Consider the following 16208-nt stretch of genomic DNA (forward strand, 5'->3'; position numbering starts at 1 on the left):
TCAGACCCTGGAGCTCCTGCTTCTGGTCCCGGAATGTTCTATCACTGGCTCTCTGGGTTCTCCAGCTTGCAGAGAGCATATCCTGGCATGTCTCAGCCTCCATGATTGCATAGGCCAGTTACCATCCTAAGTCTCTTTCACGTCTATGTATATCCATCCTGTTGATTCTGTTTCTCTACAGAACCCAAAGACACTCATGAATACAATCAAAAGCAAGAGACTAAGACAATCCCCTCTTGTAGAGCAAAAGCCTCTGGAAAATCATGTGCAAACTTATGATCCCTTTTCCCCCCACTTCAAGAGAATGGTGTTTTTGTCTTGTTTAGGTGGGGGGTTAAAAGTGAAATCACACATTCTAATATATATTAAAGATCTTCACATCCTGAAAAAGCAAATTCATCACAAGTACGTCTGTGACGTATCTTCTGTCCAGTAGAACTTTCCATGATAGAAATGTTCTTTGTCTGCACTGCCAGGGTCATAGCTATTAACTGCACGTAGATGCTTTTGAGAGAAAGGTGGCTAGTGTGAGGAACAGGATTTTTCGTGTCATTTAATTAAAATGGTCACGCGTGGGGGTGCCTGGGTGGCTCAGTCGGTTGAGCTTCCGACTTTGGCTCAGGTCATGATCTCGTGGTTTGTGGGTTCGAGCCCTGCGTCGGGCTCTGTGCTGACCGCTCGGAGCCTGGAGCCTGTTTCGGATTCTGTGTCTCCCTCTTTCTCTGCCCCTCCCCTGCTCATGCTCTGTCTCTCTCTGTCTCAAAAATAAATAAAGTATTAAAAAATTAAAAAAATAAAAATAAAATAAAATAGTCACATGGGGTAGTAGCTACTGTACCGGGTAGTACAGGTATAACTTTCCTAACTTTAGATTCATTCAAGTTGTTGTCATCATTGTTGTTGTTTATTTATTTATTTTGAGAGAGAGAGGGTGCAAGCAGAGGAAGAGCAGAGAGAGAGGGAGAGAGAATCCCAAGCAGGCTCCGCACTGTCGGTGCAGAGCCCAACACGGGGCTCAATCTCATGAACTTTGAGATCATGACCCTGAGCCGAAGTCAAGGGTTGGATGCTTAACTGACTGAGCCACCCAGGCACCCTGGTTTTTTGGTTTTGTTTTTTTTTTAATTTTTTTTTAACGTTTATTTATTTTTGAGACAGAGGGAGACAGAGCATGAACAGGGGAGGGGCAGAGAAAGAGGGAGACACAGAATCGGAAACAGGCAACCGGCTCTGAGCCATCAGCCCAGAGCCCGACGCAGGGCTCGAACTCACGGACCGCGAGATCGTGACCTGAGTTGAAGTCGGACGCTTAACCAACTGAGCCACCCAGGTGCCCCTGGTTTTTTTTTTAATCTTGGACAATCCGTAGAAAAGCCTGAGGCTGACGGCCAATACAGCCCGAGGTTACAGAAGATTCAATATAAAGCAGTGGGGGAAATACAGCTCTCATCCCTGGAGACCTTATCAATACCAAACAATTCAATGTTACCCTCTCTAGACAGAACTTTCTCACTTCCACAATCAGAAAGTCAAAGAGCAAATACCGGCACTTTTATAACAGCAAGGACCTTTCAAATTCCCAACTCACACACGTTCGTAACTTGCTTCCTTCACTCATCACTTAATGAGGAACCAATCTGCACTGCTGGGCTTTGAGAGGGCAGGGAGCCCCATTTTAATTTATTTTTAAGTAATCTCTATGCCCAACGTGGGCCTCAAACTCACAGCTCTGAGATCACGAGTTACATGGGGGTGCCCAGGTGGCTCAGTCGGTTGAGCATCCGACTTCGGCTCAGGTCATGATCTTGCAGTCTGTGAGTTCAAGCCTCATGTCAGGCTCTGTGCTGACAGCTTGCTCAGAGCCTGGAGCCTCCTTCGGATTCTGTCGACCTCTCTCTCTCTCTCTGCCTCTCCCCCACTCATGCTCTTTCTCTCTCTCAAAAATAAACAAACACTAAAAAAAAAGAAAAGAAGGGGCGCCTGGGTGGCTCAGTTGGTTAAGCATCCGACTTCAGCTCAGGTCACGATCTCACGATCCACGAGTTCGAGCCCCGCGTCAGGCTCTGGGCTGATGGCTCAGAGCCTGGAGCCTGCTTCCGGTTCTGTGTCTCCCTCTCTCTCTGCCCCTCCCTCGTTCATGCTCTCTCTCTGTCTCAAAAATAAATAAACGTTAAGAAATTAAAAAAAAAAAAGAAAAGAAAAAAGAGTCATACACTCTACTGACTGAGCTGGCCAGGTACCCCCAGGCTTGGTTTTATTTACTGCTCTGTCTCCAGCACCTATGAGGATGCCTGGTACACAGGAGGTGCCCAGTGAATACTTCCTAGATGTTGAACGACTATCTTGAAAGGAAGTGAGCAGGAAAAAAACCATGAAAAACAAACTATGACCAACAAATTGTTTAAATCATAATTCTGTCAGGGGCGCCTGACAGTCGGTTGAGCATCCGACTTTGGCTCAGGTCATGATCTCACGGTTTGTGAGTACAAGCCCCGCATCGGGCTCTGTACTGACCGCTCAGAGCCTGGAGCCTGCTTCGGATTCTGTGTCTCCTCTCTCTGCCCCTCCCCCACTGTGCTCTCTGTCTCTCAAAATAAATAAATAAATGTAAAAAAAATCATAATTTTGTCAGTTACTAGCTATGCTATCTCTCCTCCACACCCTTAGCAATGCAGTGAGAACTAATGTGTTTCAGGATCATTCTGAAGATTAAGAGAGTTCTGCAGACAGTCACTGCCTTTTCACTGGGCAGGGGTGGGGGCTCCATGGCAGACTCCCTGATGGCAATTTTGAAAAGTTCTTTGGAATAAGGTATTATTAATTTCTTTTTTTTTTTAAGTTTATTTATTTTGAAAAACAGAGAGAGAACGAGAAGGGGAGAGGCAGAGACAGAGGGGGACAGAGGATCTGAAGCAGACTCTGTGCTGACAGCAAATAGCCCAGTATGAGGCTCAAACCCACGAACCATGAAATCATAACCTGAGCCAAAGTCGGGACGCTTAACCGACTGAGCCAGCCAGGTGCCCCAATTAATTTCTCTTTTAACAAAACATCCTCAGGGGTGCCTGGGTGGCTTAGTCGGTTAAGCGTCCCAACTCTTGATTTTGGCTCAGGTCACGATCTCTTGGTTTGTGAGATTAAGCCCCGTGTTGGGCTCTGTGCCGACAGCATGGAGCCTGCTTGGGGTTCTTTCCCTCCCTCTCTCTCTCTATCCCTCCCCTGTTTGTGCTCTCTTTCTCTCTAAATAAATAAACATTAAAAAAAATTAAAATTCTTCTATTAAAAAACTCTCATTCTAAAGCATCATAAAAGAAACTAAATATGGGAGAGAAAGAACAGTAAATATGGGCGAGAACATAAAGACACGAAGCTTTGTAACATGAAGAGGAGTTTTATGAGAAACTCATGCCAGGTCTTGTGACCTTGCAAAACCCATGAGAGTAGCTTTGAATAACTACATATCTGAATCAAGCAGGAGAGAGGGAGCGACATCCTAGCAATTTTCCCCCCAGAGAGTAAAACGGAAACCGCTAACAAAGAGGAAGCCTAGAGTTTATTCAAACAAACTGCTTTATTTTAATAAGTCCTAAGTGGTACTCAGAACATTTCCAAGAAATTAAATAGCTTATAAGCTATTTATATGTACTCTATTATCACAATTTATCATTTAAGAAAATTCCCTGACAGATCTTTTTCAAAAAGGCAGTAGCAATAATTCACTGATGTTACAGAACAATAGCACTTCCCAATATTTTAACAGATTCCAACGTTTTAAAAGCATTTCACTATGAACCACAAAAGAAATCTAGAGTCGTGATTTCTGTAGCAGAAAACCGACGCGTTCATGTGGCAACATTTCCCCATCAGGGATTCCAAGAGGCTCTCACGCATGGGTTGGGCTCAGGACGAGTCCACCGTGGCCCAAGTTGAGTCAGGACCGATCCACGACCACTGTGAAGGGACCCGCTAGGGCTCTGCTGCTCTGGGGGGCTGTATGCATCACGTGGGACAGGTGACAAGTCCACTCACAACAAAACCACTGTTTTTGTTGCTATGGTACGAAAATGTGGTTTCATACTGAAAGTCACTCTCCGAAATAAAAAATAAACCCACCAAGTGTCACTTGGGTGGCTCAGTCGATTAAGAGTCCGACTCTTGGCTTCAGCTCAGCTCACGATCTCATGGTTCATGAGTTCGAGCCCCACGTCACGCTCTGAGCTGACAGCACGGAGCCTGTTTGGGATACTCTCTCCTTCTCTCTTTGCCCCTCCCCCACTTGCATTCATTCTCTTTCTCTCTCAAAATAAATTTTAAAAAATAATAAAAAAATAAACTCACTAAATCAATTTTTCCAACACATTGATCTTAGTTTTGAAGCACCATCTGTGGCTACTGGGTTAAAGAGTTAAATCTTGTTGTAAGGTTTGATAAGTCACACTCACTGAGCTTCACAAACCATACTGAGCTGAATTAAGTCCAGCATTTTTAGAGTTCAACTTTGGATAAACAAAATAAACAGAAAATAACCAAGGCCTGCCCTGAGGCGACACTAAGTGAACATGTGGCTCCCCCTTGTGGCAAAAGTGAGCCTCACATGACTGGCAGGCGGGGGGCTTGATTCACACCAGTCATTTGCCCCCAGTTAGGCAGGTACTGAAAACACTCCTGGGGTCCAATGAATACACACCATCAGGGCAGTAGCACCCCATCCCCTGGGGCTGCTTCACTCGCTCACCTTCAGAGGGAGGGGAGAATGTTCCACTGAAATGTGCACCCATTCATTTAAAATGTGCCCAGGGGCGCCTGGTTGGCTCAGTCGGTTAAGCGGCCAATTCCAGTTCAGGTCATGACCTCATGGTTTGTGGGTTCGAACCCCGCATTGAGCTCTGTGCTGACAGCTCGGAGCCCAGAGCCTACTTCTGACTCTGTCTCTCTCCTTTCTGCCCCTCCCCCACTCACGCTCTGTCTCTCAAAATTGAATAAACATTAAAAAACATTATGGGGCGCCTGGGTGGCTCGGTCGGTTAAGCGTCCGACTTCGGCTCAGGTCATGATCTCATGGTCCGTGAGTTCAAGCCCCGTGTCGGGCTCTGTGCTGACAGCTCAGAGCCTGGAGCCTGTTTCGGATTCTGTGTCTCCCTCTCCCTCTGCCCCTCCCCTGTTCATGCTCTGTCTCTCTGTCTCAAAAATAAATAAACGTTAAAAAAAAAAAAATTTTTTTTAAAACATTAAAAAAATTTTTAAAAAACCTCTGTCAGTTACAAATGCATAGGGAAATGGAGAAAATAGTGAAGCTGTTACTTATATAGTACCCCATAATTTAAAACATCAGGAACATGGGGCACCTGAGTGGATCAGTCGGTTGAGCGTCCAACTTCGGCTCAGGTCACGATCTCACGGTTTGTGGGTTCGAGCCCCACGTCGGGCTCTGTGCTGACAGCTCAGAGCCTGGAGCCTGCTTCGGATTCTGTGTCTCCCTCTCTCTCTGCCTCCCCCGCCCCTTGTACTCTCAATAATAAATATTTTTAAAAATTTTTAATAAAAAAATTGAATGTGTCCAGATTAATAAAGACCATTTTGTAACGGATGACCTCTTCATACTGTATTTGACCTCATCTGCCAATCTGATGTGCAATGGGCAATGCCCCCCCATAGCTACAAAAATAAGAACTACCTTCAAAAAAGTCCTATACTAGGGGGCCTGGGTGGCTCGGTCGGCTAAGTGTCTGACTTGAGCTCAGGTTATGATCTCACAGTCTGTGGGTTCGAGCCTCACTTCAGGCTCTGTGCTGACAGCTCGGAGCCTGGAGCCTGCTTCAGATTCTGTGTCTCCCTCTCTCTCTGCCCCTCCCCTGCTAGTGTGCGCTCTTACTTTCTCTCTCTCAAAAATAAACGAACATTAAAAAAAACAAAACAAAAAAACTGCCCTGTAGAAGTCAATAAGCAGGTTTAAAAAAAACATAAAAACAGGTTTCTTCGGTCATGCTAATAGCCATATCAAAATACTTAAATTATGAAAAAGCCATCACATTTTTCCGAGAAAAGAGGCCTCCCCCTCCACAGGATTTAAGCCCTGTGGTGTCTTCCTGACTGGGCCAGGTCCCTCGGCCTGAAAGATTCTCATCTAGAACCAACTGGGCATTTTTGTCCCTTTTTCTGGATCACCCTGCCTCCTCCCAACACACTAAAGCCCGAAGCACCATCTGTTATGAATCTTAGTGAAGTAATCAAGGTCAAGTCTGAGAGTGAAGTCCTGGTATTTTATTGCTTTTGTGGGCAAAAGACAAACTCATGGCTAACCTACAGGAAGCTGACAGAGAAACAAAGTCTTTTTTTTTTTCTTTTTGGTGTGATATTCACCATATTAAATGATGTAAATGTTAAAGTAAAATGGCTGGTTCCAATCTTCCAGGACCCTTTTCAGAGACCGCGTGACAAATACAGGGAATAAGGAATACCAGACTGTATGTTATGTTCAACCCAATACTTAGTACTTACGTGCAACCAAAGTGTGGTGTTTGACTAAGATATTCTTGTTAGAGAATCCCTAACAGAAAAAAAAGGAGACTGATTTCAACAGAAATTCCAAATGTTGCAATGTTTTCGTTTATTTTTAATATTTGTTTTTGGGAGAGCACAAGCAGGGGAGGGGCAGAGAGAGAGAGAGGAGGACAGAGGATCCAAAGCAGGCTCTGTGACGACAGGCTGACAGCTGTGAGCTTGAACTCACGGACCGTGAGATCATGGCCTGAGCCGAAGTCAGATGCTTAACCAACTGAGCCACCCAGGTGCCCCAAAATGTTGAAATGTTTTTATTTTTTATTAAAAAAAACTTTTAATGTTAATTTATTTTTGAGAGAGAGAGAGAGACAGAGTGCAAGCAGGGGAGGGGCAGAGAGAGGGAGACATAGAATCAGAAGTAGGCTCCAGGCTCCCAGCAGTCAGCACAGAGCCCGAGGCGGGGCTCGAACTCACGAACTGCGAGATCACGACCTGAGCCGAAGTCGGACGCTTAACTGACTGAGCCACCCAGGCGCCCCCCCCCCCCTTCCATGTCATCTAAACAAGCAGCGGTGCAGAGTGCTGGCAGACTTCTGTGTAATAGGAGAGAAGTTTCCAGAGTTAGAACATGGAGCCTATTTCCAAATTCTCAAACAAATTACTCATTTTCCAAGAGCAGAAACAGAAGCCTCAGTATGCAGGAGACCAGCAAACAGGATAAAACACTGAAAGCATTAAACAGTTAACTGCAGAATTCCCCTCTGCCAATACTGTGGTGAGGCAGCGACACCCTAGAACAACTCCTTACATTGTTACGTACCTAAACAATTTGAAAACCGTAAAGAGCTACTCAAGATACCACCAGAGAAAAACCGCAGCAAAGCCCACTCTTGCTCCAGGAAATAACTCATCTGTTTACCAGAAGGCAACAGCACTGACGGACTCCTCAGACCCAATGGGGACATGCCACAAAGATGACTGGGGTGCCTGGGTGGCTCAGTCGGTTGAGCGTCCGACTTCAGCTCAGGTCATGATGTCACAGTCTGTGAGTTCGAGCCCAGCGTCAGGCTCTGTGCTGACAGCTCAGAGCCTGGAGCCTGCTTCGGATTCTGTGTCCCTCCCTCTCTCTGCCCCTCCCCGGCTCGTGCTCTGTCTCTGTCTCAAAAGTAAAAAAAAAAAATATTTTTGAAAAAATATGACAATGCGCAGGTCGGATCCAGTGGGGCTGCCACACGCCATCCCAATTCGCCCTAAACACTTCCGTTCCACCATATGCCGCCGCAAAGCAAGATCACCTGTCCCAGGAAAAAAAACGTATCCTGTGAAGATGGCCTATCCTAAACAGCAAGCCCCTCTGCACACAGTCTTTTCTAGTCAAATTTCAGTCATGCCAACATACAGCTCAACAAAGCCTGCAGGGCTTGAAGCACAAATGGAAGTACACAAATGCCTTTTAAACTGATCTGATTGATCACGTTTTGGTAAAAATAAAATTGGAAAAGAAGAGGTTAACATTTTAGAAGGAAAGGGAGCCAAGTAGAAGCAAACCATCCTATTAAATCCAAGGTCTCGGGGGGCACCTGGGTGGTTCAGTCAGTGAAGCAACCGACTTCAGCTCAGGTCGTGATCTTGCGGTTCATGGGTTCGAGCCCCGTGTTGGGCTCTGTGCTGACAGCTCAGAGCCTGGAGCCTGCCTGGGAGTCTGTGTCTCCCTCTCTCTCTGCCCTTCCCCCACTCACGCTCTCTCACTCTCAAAAATGAATAAATGTTAATTTTTTTTTTTTTAATTTCAAGGTCTCTGGGCACCTGAGTGGCTCAGTCAGATAAGCATCCAACTCTTGATTTTGGCTCAGTTCATGATCTCATGGTTGGGAGATTGAGCCCTGCACCCTGCTTAAGAGTCTCTCTCTCCCTTAGGGGTGCCTGGGTGGGTCAGTCGGCTAAGCATCTGACTTCGGATTGGGTCATGACCTCGCGGTTCGGGAGTTCGAGCTCCACGTCGGGGTCTGAGCTGGCCTGGAGCCTGCTCGGGGTTCTGTGTCTCCCTCTCTCTCCACCCCTCTCCCACTCAGGCTCTCTCTCTCTCAAAAATAAACATTAAAAAATATTTCTCTCACTCCCTCTGCTCCTTCCCCACTCATGTGCATGCCACATGCTCTCTCAAATAAACAAACAAACAAATAAATAAAATCCTAGGTCTCTAACTTCAAATGTCTACACTGAATGTGGTATCACTTGGGGTGTGTTTCAAAACTTCCACCACTAGCCAGTGCTGAACAGCACAGTTTCTATCTCTGAGATCTTCTAGTTTAGAAGATCCTTAATTCTATCTCCTTGGAAGGTTTAAAAAGGCGAATTTTTTAATTATCTGTGGGAGAATATAGGGAGAATTCTACAGTACATTTCTTTTCTATGTGAAAATGTGTAAATGGTCTGTGTGAAGTTTTGAATACAGTGATTTACAGCAAGCTCCAAATAACACATGCTTTGTTATTTACAAAACCAGTCATCATACAAGGATCTATTTCAATGCAAGTTTAATTTCTTATTCTTTATAGGCTTGCAACTAACTCCATAATCACCTCAAGACCAATGTTAAATTGGTTCTTTCATTCTAACGTTAAAAATTATGATTTCCAGGGGCACCTGAGTGGCTCAGTCAGTTAAGCATCCAACGTCGGCTCAGGTCATGATCTCGCGGTTCGTGGGTTCAAGCCCGGCATCGGGCTCTCTGCTGTCAGCTTGGGAGCCTGGAGCCTACTTTGGATTCTGTGTCACCCTCTCTCTCTGCCCCTCCCCCGCTAATGCTGTCTCTCTCAAAAATAAGCATTAAAAAAATAAAATATAAAGAAAAAAATTATGATTTCCAAAAGTGAATAACCAAATCCAAGATTTTGTACCATGGGGAGTGTTTCTAAATTTAAAATGATTGGGGCGCCTGGGTAGCTCAGTCCGTTCAGTGTCTGATTCTTGATATCAGCTCAGGTCATGATCTCACAGTTAGTGAGAATGAGCCCCAGGTCCGGCTCCATGCTGTCAGTGAGGAGCCCGCTTGGGATTCATTTTCTCTCTCTCTCTCTCTCTCTCTCTCTCTCTCTCTGCCCCACAGCCCCACTCACTCTCTCCTCTCTCAAAATAAACATTTAAAAAATATTAAACAAAAAAGTTATTGTGGGGGCGTCTGTGTGGCTCAGTCGGTTAAGCGGCCGACTTCAGCTCAGGTCATGATCTCGCGCTCCGTGAGTTCGAGCCCTCGTCGGGTTCTGTGCTGACAGCTCAGAGCCTGGAGCCTGCTTCAGATTCTGTGTCTCCCTCTCTCTGACCCTCCCCTGTTCATGCTCTGTCTCTCTGTGTCTCAAAAATAAATAAAACGTTAAAAAAAATATATTTTTTTTAAAAAGAAAAAAGTTATTGTGAAGTTTCCTCAAACCAGAATTCAGAAAAAAACATACCTAGGGCACCTGGGTGGCTCAGTCAGTTAAGGGTCCAACTTCAGCTCAGGTCATGACCTCACAGTTTGTGGGTTCGAGTCCCACATCAGGCTCTGTGTTGACAGCTCAAAGCGTGGAGCCTGCTTCAGTTTCTGTCTCCCTAGCTCTGCCCCTGCCCCGCTCAGGCTCTTTCAAAAATAAACAAACATTAAAAAGAATTTTTAAAAACCACATACCTTAGGATATAACCACATGAAGACATCCCAGTTTTTTGTTGTTTTTTTTTTTCCAGTTGATTTGAGAGAGGGCACAAGCAGAGGAGTGGCAGAGAGGGAAAGAGAATCCCAAGCAGGCTCAACGCTGACAGCACTGACAGAGCCCCAACACAGGGACTCGATCTCACAACCAACCTCAATATCTTGAGGCCTTTTTTTTTTTTTTTTTAACATTTATTTTTGAGAGCGAGCGACTGAGTGAGCACACAGCGGAGGAGGGGCAAACAACGAAAACGTGGGGCAGAGGATCCGAAGCGGGTTCCACGCTGATAGCAGGGAGTCTGATGCAGGGTTCGAACTCACAAACCACGAGATCATAACCTGAGCCGGGCAGATGCTCAACTGACTGAACCACCCAGGTGCCCCAGATATTCCAAATTTATTAAGCTAGCATCTGGTACTAAATAGAGAATTCCAGATTTGTTCTTTGCAATTGGTTGAAAATGTATACACTTGTAACTTATAAAACAAAGGAAATAAAACAGTCGATGGGTCATGGAAAGTTCTGTCCCAAAGGAGTAGACTTAGTTTAAAACAAAGGTAGGGCGCAGGGGAGGGCTTGACAAGAAAACAGTTCCCATTGTAAAACATTTCCCTGTGTCCTCGCCTCACCGTCCATCACTGACCCCAAACGGGGGGTCCTCTAACCAGGGTTTTCACTGCCCCAACCATCCTTCACCCTGGCCGTGATCGTGGTGAGCACCGCCCCAGAGAATCACAGCACCTCTCGCTATATCCTGGGAGGAAAGTGAGAGCTGAGTTCCGACCTGGCTTCTCGGTTTTTCAGGCTTTGCTTCTGGTCTTCTAAACCAGCAGCATACCTGGACTGGCGCCGAGAGACTTCTCAGTACGAGGAAGGCAGCGTTGATGAAAGACAAGGGGAGCCAAGGCTATACACACTTAAAATAAGACATTTATTATGCTAAGTAACAAGTTGTCATTTTTCACTTTCCCAAAACACTGACACAGCACACAAACAGATACAGGCAATTGATAGCCCCGAAAACGGTGAAGTCTCACTTTGGGACTCCTTAAAAACTCCACGCTCTGAAGTGACCTTTATCGAAGTTATCAACAACCAGAGGCGTTACCTCAGAGAAAATGTTAGTATAAGAGATACCTCCACTCCTAGGAACTGGAACCTTCTTGTAAGGGAAACACTAGGTCCGTCTCTCCCCAGCTGAGCTGCAGCAGACAAGTCCCAAGCTTGCTTTTATTTTAGGCGACACTGGTAGGGCTCCCAGTTTGAGAAAGGACTATACTAAAAGTACATTTAATATTGCAACTTTCACTGTAGGGCCTCCATTTAAATGGCGTTTCAAGTGGAAGGAGAGGAGACGTGAGGATAGAAGTCAAATTGTGCTGCAGCCCAAAATTATTCTACAGAATGCGGAAATGGGGACAGCTGTCAACTACGGAGGGGCTGGCTTGTACAAACAGCAGCCGAGCAGACGGCCTGGGGACACAGTACCTGGGGCAGTAGCCCTTGGCAATGAGTGCTGAAGATCCATAAAGAATTCTGTGAAGTCTTCACGTTCTAACCTGATACTGATACGGGATGTATTAATGTTCTCCTTGAAGTGGCAGCCCAATCCTCAATGTGTTTTGAGCACAATTTAAAGGAGGCTCAAAAATCTCCTCCCGCACCAACAACTTCCCAGGACTTTCATTTCCACTTCCTCTGCTCACACCAACTGAGGCAGGAACCTCACTGCCCCGTAACAGGCATCCAGACCAGTGTCGAAGAAATCATCCTAAGACAGCTTTTAAAATTAATCTCACTGCTTTTATTGTTGTGCTCGCACCTTAACTACAGCAAAACGGATTCGCGACCTCCAAAGCCTGGTGTTGTCTGCAGATCGGCTGAGGGACTTCGTACACGTGAGAGCGTTTTCTTGTATTCTGTTTGCTCTGAAAACGCGGGCTTTGAACGGCCAAGGAAAACACATTCTGTCTCATCAGTCAGGCATACTTCGGGGCGTGCGCGCAGCAGTGTTGACCGGACGAGATGCAGGCAAGACAGTTCTGACTCGGAGTCTCGCCCCTCTAGAAGAGCACTTGGCGGGTCCTCCTCAGAAATCCCCACTTCTGACCGTTTCTGAAGGCACGGCAGTCCTGGCCCCCAAGGCTCTCCTTTGTGGCACCATCCTCTGTGGCTGTCGCTGGCCCTGAGCCCTCCTCCCGGCCAGCCCCTCGCCAGAGCTCCCCCACCCCAACACGACACCCCAGCACAATGCTCTCCCGCAGGAGCACAGGACAGATCCACAGTCTTGCTCTGGGCCGCCGCGGGAGCTGAACTTCTTAATGATTCTTTCAAACACGGAAGAGCTTTGTTGCCACTGTGAAGCAAGAGGCTGACCTCACTCAGAGCATTTTTCACTTCCGTTGACAACTCCTCATTCTGTGAAGTTCCATCTACGTCATCCACAGGCATGTGCATCCGGGAGGACGGGCAAGGGCTCTCCCCCTGTGCTGCTTCAAGTCCACACGGCAACTTGTCTGAGTCCCCTCCTGCCCCCTTCACCTTCCCGGGGCGGGTGCCCAGAGCCCCCACTCTGTCCCTCATGCTGCGTGTTTTCTGGTGTGGTAGCCTGATGACCTGCCTTTGTCAGTCAGCAGAAGGCTTTCAATGGATCTCAATATGAACCTGGAAAAGATAACCAAATTAACGTGTTATTAGGAAGACAGAGTCTTAAAAGAGCCTACACACATCAGGTGGTTTCCTGACAAATATGAAGATCTCTTGAGCTGTCTCTGGTACCAAGGATTCCTACGTTTTGATAGAAAACAGGATGGGGGCGCCTGGGCAGCTCAGTCAGTTGAGCGTCTGACTTCAGCTCAGGTCATGATCCCACGGTTGGTGGATTCGAGACCCACGTCAGGCTCTGTGCTGACAGCTCAGAGCCTGGAGCCTGCATCGAATTCCGTCTCCCTTTCTCTCTCTGTCCCTCCGCTGCTCTCTCTCTCTCTCTCTCTCTCTCTCTCAAAAATAAGTAAAACATTAAAAAGAAAAAAAACAGGATGACAACCTACCAATTAGAGATCATAACAAAAAGAACAATATTAAAAAACAAACAAAAAAAAAACAGTACTTTATTAATGCAGTGTTTCCTAAAAATACTTACTTAAAAATAAGAAAAAGATACACTCTTAGGCTTTGTACTTTTCAGAGCTATTTAGTTATTTCTGTAGGTTCAATAAAAATTTGTCCTCTCTCTAATCAGAATATAATTAAGTGATTCAATTACGCAAACCAAGGCCTTACCTGATGTGTGTCCTATTTGAGAATGATTCTCAGTGACTCAGGCATGACAAGCCACTTTTAAGGAATCAAGGTCAACTTTATTTATGGATCTCATGTCTACAAAGCCCTCTCAGGAAAAGCCAGCGTGGAGGGGTCCTGGCATACAACATCACGGCCTCAAGGTGGTAAGGAACAGCTGGCAGGTCAGGAACCGCAGCAAATTTTGGAGCCTTGGTAAGAGAATAATTTACCCAACTTTATACGTACTACAGGTAAAAATAAGGAGGAGAAAGTTTCTTGGGCTTAGGCATCTGACTGTGGCTCAAGTCATGATCTCATGGTTTGTAAGTTCAAGTCCCCCATAGGGTGAACTCAAGTCCTGTTTCAGGTAAAAAAAAAAAAACAAAACAAGACACAAAAACAAGAAAACAAACCACTAGGTTTGTGAACACTAGCCCCATTGGTGTAAAAACGCAAGTCCCACTTCAAGTGAGCCCTGCTTCTCTCTCTCTCTGCCCCTTATGGAATTCTCTCTCTGCCCCTCGCTCACTTGAACCCTTTCAAATAACAAACAAACAAACAAACAAACACCCAATCTTAGATTCTGCATGAAAACTTCAGGACAGAAGTTGATTTGTGACCTCAGTGTTGTTCAAGAGCAAACTCAAGGTGGCCCATATGGTTAACACTCTTGCTGCACCTGCAACCCTAATGGGACCAGCCTTTTTCTGTTACCAAGAACAATATTTCTTTGACATCATTATGCTCCAAACGGGAAAGAGGTCAGGAAAGACTGTGAAAGGCCATGAAATAGACCCAATGACAGGGTGCCCTGTCCAGTGCATCCTTAAGGTTATCTAAGTTTACGGGGCCCTACTCCTTTCTCTGAGCTGCTTCACAAACTCTGTAAGTTATAGAAAATATGAGAAGGCAGGTGTGAGAAGGCAATTTTTTTTTTTTTTTTTTTTTAGAGAGAGACAGCATGCAAGCGGCAGAGGGGGCAAAGGGGGAGAGAGAGAGAGAATCCTAAGCAGGCCCCATGCTCAGTGCAGAGCCTGACATGGGGCTCAATCCCACAACCCTACGATCGTGACCTGAACTGAAACCAAAAGTTGGACTTTCAATCGACTGGGCCACCCAGGCGCCCTGGCAAATTATTTCTTATCCAAAGAAATAAACGTTTTGTCCTGAGGAATGCAAATGATTATTCCCCTGTTGATACAGACAAATTTTACATCCACTTGTAACTTCATTGTGGCATTCCTGATAACGTATGTTTTGTCTAAATTCTCCTTTAAAATTTTTTTTAACGTTTATCTATTTTGGGGGCAAGACTGCATACACAAGTGGGGGAGGGGCAAAGAGAAAGGGGGACAGAGGATCTGAAGCAGACTCTGTGCTGACAGCAGAGACCCCGATGAGGGGTTCAAACCCACAAACCATGAGATCATGACCTGAGCCAATATCAAGAGTCAGACGTTCAACCAACTGAGCCACCCAGGCACCCCTAAATTCTTCTTTAAACTGATAACATCTCAATAGTTCCCTCATTAACGAGTTAAAAAAAAATGTTGACCTGGGCTCCTTTAAAAAGCAACCATAACCCCAGAGCATCAATACATGTAAAATAAAGAAATACACAAATTGTATTTAATAATTTTTCTAAGAGACTAGCCTAAGGAGCATCGATCTAACAAAAACGCACAACTCTGTTGGGAAAAGGAGGGATGCAAAAGTGAGGCATGAGGCAGAAGCCGGTGAAAGAGCTGACACTCATCTCCCCCGGTAAGACAAAGACAAAGCCTAAGAGTGAAGAGTCCAGAAGCAAAAACACAATGTAATTCCAAGACAGAGAAACACGCACCAGGAGAACCAGCTGTAGCTGAAAGGCTTGGCACCGGGGACAGAGAAATGGGAGGCAGAAAGCTGCAGTTTCTTGAACTAGGGGAACTAGGAGACTCCTCTAAGCTAGAGGAGTGTGTGTGTTACATTTTTTGAAAAGTTAAAGAGGGTACACTGGGAAGGAAATAAACAGGTATTACTGGAGGCTGAAGCAGGAGCAGAGAGCTAAGGGATGGGGCCGTGGAGCCAACAGGGGCTCACGAGAGGCAGTGGCCACAGTTCAGGGAGCATGGCCTCCATCAGCAGGTGATGGAAAGCCACTGAGGGATCTTCTTGGGCTGGATGTGCATTTCAGATTAATCACTTGGCTGCAGTGTGGCGGCTAGACTGGACAAGAATCACGTTAGACCAATTAGGAGGTTATTCCAATAGTGCAGGGAAAGAAGTGAAGCTGTGAGGGAAGGGGAGAGATGGAGTATTTTCCCAGTTGGTGGCTGACAGATGGCAGAAAGAGAGACAACCACAGGTTTCTCTGACCTTCGATTCTGGGTAACGAAGGTGTCATTAACAGAGAATGTAAAGGAGCAGCAGGTCGGGAGGAGCATCAAACAGCTCAGATGGGGACACAAAGAGGCTGACTATGGGAACTGGGCAAGCAACTGGATTATTAATCAAGTCGTGAGCTCAAGAGTGATGTCAGAACTGAGGACCTAATTCTGAAGTCTCCAGCTCCGGGGAGGTAGATAAAATGATGGCCCTGGTAAAACACGTCCAAAGAGAAGACAGAAAGATGGTAGGGTACAGGAGACCGGGTCCGACCAAGATCTAGCGCGGGGCCCACCAGAGCCACCAAGGAGGAAGGCACAAAGCACCTTGAGAAACTGATGGTCATAGACACTAACGGCACTGAGTGCT

At 46.0% G+C, this 16208-nt stretch overlaps 2 protein-coding genes across 4 annotated transcripts in view; both read right to left on the bottom strand.

Annotated features, from left to right (window-relative positions):
- Positions 1-16208, bottom strand: part of CYTH3 (cytohesin 3) — a 175931-nt gene that overhangs the window by 145914 nt on the left and 13809 nt on the right. The gene's annotated exons all lie outside the window — the stretch shown is intronic.
- The window catches only part of LOC125928295 (small integral membrane protein 10-like protein 2A), a 64963-nt gene that overhangs the window by 34699 nt on the left and 14056 nt on the right, over positions 1-16208 (bottom strand). Inside the window, exon 2 of one of the 3 annotated variants that reach the window (XM_049638941.1) lies at positions 11972-12854. The exons of the other annotated variants lie outside the window; for them this stretch is intronic. Within the exon in view, the coding sequence (XP_049494898.1) occupies positions 12834-12854 (21 nt within the window). The 3' untranslated portion in view covers positions 11972-12833. Of the gene's footprint in view, positions 1-11971; positions 12855-16208 lie in introns of those variants that run through there. 3 annotated transcript variants of the gene reach the window in all.

The sequence above is a fragment of the Panthera uncia genome, chromosome E3, assembly GCF_023721935.1.
Source record: "Panthera uncia isolate 11264 chromosome E3, Puncia_PCG_1.0, whole genome shotgun sequence".
In the NCBI taxonomy this organism is placed as follows: domain Eukaryota; kingdom Metazoa; phylum Chordata; class Mammalia; order Carnivora; family Felidae; genus Panthera; species Panthera uncia.